We start from the raw sequence: 7,837 nt of genomic DNA on the forward strand, positions 1-7,837 counted from the left end.
CTAAATCATCTCCATTATCCCGGCAATCACTGGAGGGCAAATTAGCATCGTAATTATCATCATTTTCAATTAGTTGAACTGAAAAGTTTTGGGGGCTGGGAAGGGCCATGGGCACTCCTCTTCTCTTGTTTGCATCACGCTCCTGCCTGATGAGGTTTCACTTTCTAAGCAGCAGGGAGGCAGCTGCAAAGAGGTGAGGAGCTCAGGGCTCTGGTGTGAGGCTGCCTGCAAGATTCTCATCAGCTCTACCACCTACGTACTGACTGTGCAACCTGGGCCCAGTCACTGTACCAATCAGGCCCCATCTCCCCATTTGTAAGAGTGGATTAGAAATAGAGTCCAGCCCGGCTGGTGTGGTTCAGTTGGTTGAGTGTTGCCCCATGCACCAAGAGGTCGCTGGTTCCATTCCTGGTCAGGGCACAGGCCTGAGTTGCCGGCTCGATCTAAGCAGTGGATCCATGTGTCTCTCTCATGGATGTTTCCAGCTCTCCCTCTCCCTTCCTTTCTCTGAAAGCAACAAAAATGTATGTTTTTATTTTTTTTAAATATATTTTATTGATTTTTTACAGAGCGGAAGGGAGAGGGATAGAGAGTTAGAAACATCGATGAGAGAGAAACATCGATCAGCTGCCTCCTGCACACCCCCTACTGGGGATGTGCACGCAACCAAGGTACATGCCCTTGACCGGAATCGAACCTGGGACCCTTGAGTCCGCAGGCCGACACTCTATCCGCTGAGCCAAACCGGTCAGGGCAAATGTATGTTTTTAAAAGAATCCATCTCACATTGTTGTTATGAGCATTAAATTAGATCAATAAACTACTTAGAATTAGTGTTTTTCACATTTAAGTTGCTCAATAAATGGGAATTGTAGATTTAAGTAGAATTGGTCCTGAGATGAATAAGGACACTCCGGCATTCTGATAACTGGAAGGAAACCATTATTAAGGTAATAGTTCCTACTAGTGCCTCCAAACATGGCTAGAGTTAATGCCATCTAAGCAAGTCTGTGTCCTCTCCCATAGCAAAATGACTTTCAATCCTTTGTTTAAAAGAATCTTCAAAGTCACAAAGCCCATCCTAGTGTCATATGTAGCCTATAATAGGCACTAGAAGAACTGGCTGAATGAATGAATGAACTCAGGTCTGACCACTATCATTCTTGCTGAAATGGTGGTGTCCTTGCCAGACAGCTCATCTTGGTCCACAGAGTGGCTTTGACCTGCTGGCACCATGGTCCGCTTGTGATTAATACCAAACTGGGCTACATGCTCATCCCGACACAGAGTGGGCGGGAAAGGGATTTTCCAGTAACGACTTTGCTTACCTCCCTCCTGCCCACCGGTAGAATCACACCCACGTGCTCTCCCTTCCCAGAAGAGAGAGAAATGAGGGCGTTGAAAAGGACAAGCCTGACTTCTGGAGAGTTCTGGCTTTCCCTCCACATCATTTCTTTATAGAACTGGCAAGAAACATGTTTGCGCTCAGCCTAAGAAGCTACCAGGGCTCTAGATAACGATCTTATACAAACGAGTGTACCCTCGATGTGCAGCCGGCCCTATCCCCACCTTTGATGGGAGCCTGGTTCTCTGGACCCATCAGCTCCAAGTCGTTTTGTTCCCAGCTGCCACCTGGCTCTACCACTCCCACCTCCAGACCCATAGACAAGGGCAGGCCTAATGCAACCCTTGTCCAGTGAACCGGATGGGCTGCCCAGAGCACATCAGATAAGAGGGGTGTAGCTGCGGATGTTGAAGCAAAGGTGACTTTATTTACCACCAGCAGCAGGGAGGGGCCTTTTAAAGTTCAGTGAGCTCCAGGGGAGAGAGGGTGGGCCAGGACATCAATGGGTGAGAGTGGCAGGACAGAGGCGGTGCTAAACTGGGAGAGCAAGCTCAAGCCCTGTTTGTACCCCCACCCCTCCTTGGTGCTAGTCCACTGTCATTCTGGGAGACCAGTGGTAACATACTGTGATTTTTCAAGAGAAACCTGCAATGTACTTTTAGTTGACATGTCCCTAAATTCTAATGTTGTTAACTTTTCTTTTTTAAGGGTTAAACGGCCTGGCTGGAGTGGCTCAGTGGTTGAGCATCAACCCATGAACCAGGAGGTCAAGGTTTGATTCCCGGTTGGGGCACATGCCCAGGTTACGGGCTCCATCCTCAGTAGGGGGTGTGCAGGAAGCAGCCGATCGATGTTTCTGTCTCATCCATATTTCTGTCTCTCTCTACCTCTCCCTTTCTCTCTCAAAAAAAATTAATAAAAACATTTAAAAAAATGTGTTAAATGCTTTTTTAAAAGTACATACATTCATAGGCCCTCATTTACCTATGATGCACCTGGGACCACCAGGGAGTGGGGATGTGGGGGTTTCCAACATGGGCTCCCATACTAGGAGCGAGGCTCTGCATCCAGCACATCAACAGCAGGCTGTCGCCATGGCCACGGTCTCAGGAAGGAGCACGCAGCATGTTCCTGATAGAGCCCAGGACACGCGTGGGACCTCGGCTTCCCCTGCAAGGATTCAGCTGGAGGCAGCTCTCCCCACCCTCACTCAACGGGTGTCCGCTAACCTATGCCTGGGACTGCAGCCTCTGGGCCTTTGCTCAGGGATTCCCTGCCCCCCTTTCACCCGCCCACGTTTGCCTGGTTAACTTGTCTCTCAAGATTCAGACCATCTCTTCCAGGCACCTGTCCCGTCAGTGGCATCCCCCTCTTCCCCCTACATGTGTTCCCATGATGCTCAGTTCTTCCCTCTGTCCTTGTCCTTGTCCTTCTCTCCAGTGTGCAGGCTTTGTTGGGTGGGGTGCTGACACTGGTCTGGAAGCCTGTTTGTGGGGTGCTGACACTGGTCTGGAAGCCTGTTTGTGGGGTGCTGACACTGGCCTGGAAGCCTGGAGGCCTGTGTTGCTTCCCAAAGGTTGTACATGATCAGATGTCAAGCTCACAGCAGTGGGTCTCTTCCTCCTGAAGCTTGTTTGTTGCAGCCTCATAGACTACCCCACCCAAACCTCCTTATCAGGAGCCGGGTCGGCTCTTAATCTGCAGCTCCCAGGGCCTTGTCTACACTATCTGGGAGGTGCATTATCATCCAGAAACAGCTGACTGAGCGAGCACAGGTCTCCTAGGGCTCAGTCAGACTGCAACTGTTTACCAACTGGGGAAGCTGGGAGCAGAATGACGGGCTACTGCTCAGTCCTTGACACAGAGACCACCTGCAGCTCTGTAGGCGGTTCCTGTCCACAGCCCCTGCACTCAGCTGGCCAGGGGGCACTCTCCAGCCCTCCTGGACCTGGTCAGATCTAAAGCAAATACTGTAACACATTGCTTGATCACAGACTCTTTCATGAAAATTGAGGGACTGTTAGTCTGCCCAGCCCCACGGTGAACCTGCTGTACTGCAGGTCCCCTGGCTTGGAGACAGGGGTTTGGGATGATGTCCCCTTAACTTCCAGACAAGCTTCCATGAATCTCATGTTTTCTACTAAATGAAATATCCATCATGAGTGGGGCCTATTAGGAAACAAGATAGATGCTGACTTTGTAACAAACAAGAGAATAGCACACTTGGATGGGCGAAAATTCAACCTTAACACTGGGTCTTTACATCCAAAAAAGTAGGTCCTTATAAATGAGTGTCTAAGACATTTGCATTAGGAGTTACAAATGAACCTGGGAACCTTCCTTTAAATAACATCTTGACACAAGTGGGTCCCCATCACCAATTCTATTTATGATACAGGTGAGTGGGCTTCCTTCGTCCCCATATTCTGGCTCACCAACCTCCCAGCCTATCACACCGTCTTCAGGGCCCACCTGCAGGTCAAACTACGTGTTTCTTGATGAGGGTCATGGAGGAGGGAAATGAAGTGTGTGTGTGTGTGTGTGTGTGTGTGTGTGTGTGTGTGTGTGTGTGTGTGTGTGTGTGTGTGTGGCGGGGCGGGCGGGGGGACGGGATCCCATAGTTTATGAATCAACATGTTTAAATTTTAAGGTAGCACCTATGGCCAAGAAAAACAAAACAAAAAACTAGCTCAGGTCAAAAATGCACTTGCGACTTCAATAGCAACAACTGAAGTCCCCACTATTCTAATGAGACCAGAACGGTGGGCAGCGAAGGGTAGTTTCAGAGAGCACAGGGATTTCTAACAATTCTGCCCCAACCTGAGAAGGGGTAAGGGGCTCCCTGCTCACCACCCTGTCTGCGAGAAGAGAGGCTGTGTCTAAGCATCTTCAATATTTCCAGTGCCTGACTGACAATACATTCTTGCTGAATGGAAGGATACATCTAGCAAGGATGCATCAGATGAATCCTCTCACATCTAGCATTTTCACAGAATATGCATCAGAGGGCGTAAATGTGGAGCTAATTCCTAGAGAAGAGGGGATGCTTGGAAATGCCCTCACCACACAACTTAGATTTATCTTTTATCTGGCCACATGCTATAGGTTTTGAGTGCAACTGAAGACACAAAGGATCTGGATCTGAAAGACCCACATTAACGATGTGGGAATTTTACCTTCTCTACACCACACAACTTCATCTGCTACAGTTTTATTAAAGTAACAAAACAGGGTACATTTGTCCATAAAGCTGTACATTCTTCCATAAAAAAACTATTATACAATTAGTAACCTTTGTCTTTTCTTTCAGAATAGCTTACAAATGCACTACTATTTATTTTTACCTAATAGGAGAGACAGGCCTGCTCAACAGTCCAGCTCTGGGCATTTAGTTGTTTAAAGTGAACGTCAAAAGGAAGAGAAGAGAGAAAAGATTAAGCATGAGACCATGAGGTTGCTTCTGAAAAGGCAGGACCTGTTTGCAGCATGCAACAACGAAATCTTCAGTGATTCACAGCTTTGTTTCAACCCACAGGCCAGAATAGAAGCTCTTGGGTCTGTGGGGCCCCAAGTCCCCTTTAAAGCAATTAAGATTGGAAACAGGGTCTGGGAAAAACAGCTTGGGTCTAGAGAGTTGAAAAGGAGGAGGCAGAATAGGCAGGGATGGGTTGGGAGAGTGTTTGGTAAATAGCACCTCTGAGTCAGAATTGAGTAGTTAAGAAACCCAGGAAAGGGGGATGCGGTGGGGAGGGGACTTTGGGGGTTGGAGCAGAAGGTTCCTCACTAAGGGTCAATAGCAGGAGGGTAGCCAGGTTGACCAGATGGCCTAGCTCTGTCCTTTTTAAGGTGATTCAGGTTTGGGAAACTCAAGGCCTTCTGAGAACCCCTCACTAATGTCACTGAGAAACCAAAGGTAGTTTTCCATTTTTCTCCAACCCAAAACAGTAAATATTGCACAAGTCTACAGACAAATTTGGATTGCACTGAGAGAGACAGCAACCTCTCCCAGAGGCGCTCTGAGCACCAGGGAGAAAAAAAACAATGCCCAATGTTTGGTGTTTAGTGTCAGCCCTACAAGAATACCCAGGAATCCTGGAGAACTTGGGCTTTCTGGGGTCAGCCAAAGGACACCTGCAAGGCTGAGCAGCCAGCCAGTTCCGAGGACAGAGGGAGAGATGGCTCCCCCAGCTCCCTAGAGCGCCAGGAGGTTCTGAGGGCCAGTTCTCCACATCCTCCTGGACTAGGAGGCCATATTGCACAGTGACTGAGGAAATAGGGTCGCTCCACGACCCAACCAGAGGGGAGAGGAGCGGGGAGAGTGAGAGAGGAGTGTTGTGCTTTTAAAAAGAAGGCAGTAACAAAGGACTTGGAGTTCCAGTAGCTTTTGAGCCACCTCTCAAAGGGATAATGGCAGCAGCATTAGCACTTTCATGTGGATCCAGAAAGAAGGGTTTTGTAAACACACAGAGGACACTCTTTGGGTCTTAAAGTCCATTGCAAGGCCCCCTGGATTATTCAGCACACTCACACACGGAGCAGCGCACTGCCAAGCAGAGGTTTTGTGCAGAGTACCCTGCCATCCTAGTCCCCCCCTAACCTCCAACCCTGCCTCACTCCCGTGACTCCCACAAAACAGAAAGCTTTAGATTCCTGGCTGGGAAGCAATACCTACAGGCCCCCTGAGGATAGAATCAGAAACAAGTGATGATTTTAAGAAAAGCTGTTTGGGACAAAAGGAATCACTCTCTGCCCAGGATCTCATCAGAAAAATAAAAGTCAAGATTAGGCAACACGAGTTCAGTCCAGGCTTGAATGGCCCTGAGGTCAGGGATGCAGGTGTCCGCGAGGTCCCATCTCTCCCATTCACAGCTGCCAACCACGCTTGTTCCCTCTCACATCTTGAGGTGCTGGCCCAGCTTTCTCCCACCTCCCCTTGGTCGGGCCCACTCCTAGCGGCTCCCCCTCCCATAGGCAGACACTGACCCCCCCTCCCCCCCAGACTGAAGCCACCACAGTTCTCTCCAAAGGCACCTGGGGAGGCCGCTTCCACACAGCACCCTTTAAGGACTTTTTTCTTTAAAAAAATCTTGATGGTTTTTTTCTCCCCTTTTCTTAAAAAAATAATATATATAAATAGCTCTTCATTTAAAATACAGTTCCCCAGGTTGAGGTATGCTGTGGCCTGCTGTCCAGGCAGGGTGAGTACAGTGGAGTGCCCAGTCGGGGGCAGGGGAGCTAACTGGAGACGGCCATCACGTAGTTCTTGGGGGGGCTGCGCCTGCCCAGCATCATTTGGTTCTTGCAGGTGAGGAGCCCATAGGAGGCGACCAGCGGGGCCTCCTCATACAGGACACAGATGGAGCCATCCTCCCCTATCCGGTAGGACACCTCGTAGGGATCCACCCACAGGGTGAGCTCTCGGGGCAGCAGCCGGTGCAGCTGCGGCTGGCTGAGTCCGATCTGGCTGGCCACCTTGCTGATGATGGGGTCCATCTTATGGTTGATGCGGATGCAGCGGTAGCCGGAGCCCTTGGAAGGCTTCTCGGGGAACCAGTGGTGTTTGTAGTGCTCTGTGGAGACAGGATAAAGGGGAGACCCCTTGGTTAGAGCAGCGGGGCCAGGGGTGCCACGCCTGCAAGGGGCGGGGTGAGGGGTAAAGGAGAGGAAGCGACCCGGTGGTTTTAAGTCAACAAGGTGGTTTGCCCTGACTTCCAGTTTCAAACCCAGGAAGACAAGCATCATGGTTGGATCCTCAGAAAACGACTGCGCCTCCCACCCTGGGCCCCAGAGGTTCCCTCTACTTCCTTCAAAAGTCAGAGACCCTCGGCCACTGGCTGGCTAAGGAGTCCAATAGGGTTGCTTTACTGAAACACGATGTTCCCCAGCAGGCGGGACCTGCGTGGGCACAGTCGGAGACCGCTGTCGCTGCTGGGCACCGCCGGCCAGGGGGCCAAGACAGCTGGGGGACAGGTCTCTCCCGCCAGCAGCTGCTTATCTCTCGTCCACCTCCCCGCACCGCGCCGCCCCCGCCCCCAGCACACTCTCCCGGGGGGCGCAGTCACTTCTACAAGGCCCCGTCGGCCCCCTAGTAGGTGGCAGGTGGCTCGGGGGCCTGGAGGACACAAAGGGAGCCCGAGTCCAACTCTGAGCGAGTCAACAACCCGCCCAGAGCCGCGCGCGCACAGCCGGAACAGGGCGCTGGGGCTCGGGCTGCTGAGAGGCTCGAGTCGCCTCCTCTCCCGAAGGGCTCCGTCCCCAAAGGGCTCCGTCCCCAAAGGGCTCCGTCCCCGGCGGCCGGAGGGGTCGCCGCAGAGTCCGGGGCGTCTCGGGGCCCAGGGAGGGAGATCGGCCCGCACTCGGACCCGCAGGCACCCCTTTTCCCGGGCAAGAGCCAGGGTCAGACTCGCACTCCAGGACTAAGAATCTGCGCCCCGCTGCGTCCCCAAGAACCACCGGGGACCGAGACCTGCGCGCAGGGCCGGGAAGGGAGCC

The 7,837-nt window shown here is 51.6% G+C and overlaps 1 protein-coding gene across 1 annotated transcript; it reads right to left on the reverse strand.

Moving 5' to 3' along the window:
- Positions 1-4,540: 4,540 nt before the first annotated feature.
- Positions 4,541-7,827, reverse strand: BTG2 (BTG family member 2). The gene has a single exon (XM_006772007.2). It carries the CDS (start codon positions 7,085-7,087, stop codon positions 6,581-6,583), a length of 507 nt encoding a protein of 168 aa, XP_006772070.1. The 5' UTR covers positions 7,088-7,827; the 3' UTR covers positions 4,541-6,580.
- Between the last annotated feature and the right edge of the window lie 10 nt (positions 7,828-7,837).

The sequence above is a fragment of the Myotis davidii genome, unplaced genomic scaffold, assembly GCF_000327345.1.
Source record: "Myotis davidii unplaced genomic scaffold, ASM32734v1 scaffold246, whole genome shotgun sequence".
Lineage (NCBI taxonomy): Eukaryota > Metazoa > Chordata > Mammalia > Chiroptera > Vespertilionidae > Myotis > Myotis davidii.

Bases quoted from the DNA above. Each gene is read 5' to 3' on its own strand.
- BTG2 (XM_006772007.2), bottom strand. From the start codon at position 7,087: ATGATGCTTGTCTTCCTGGGTTTGAAACTGGAAGTCAGGGCAAACCAC.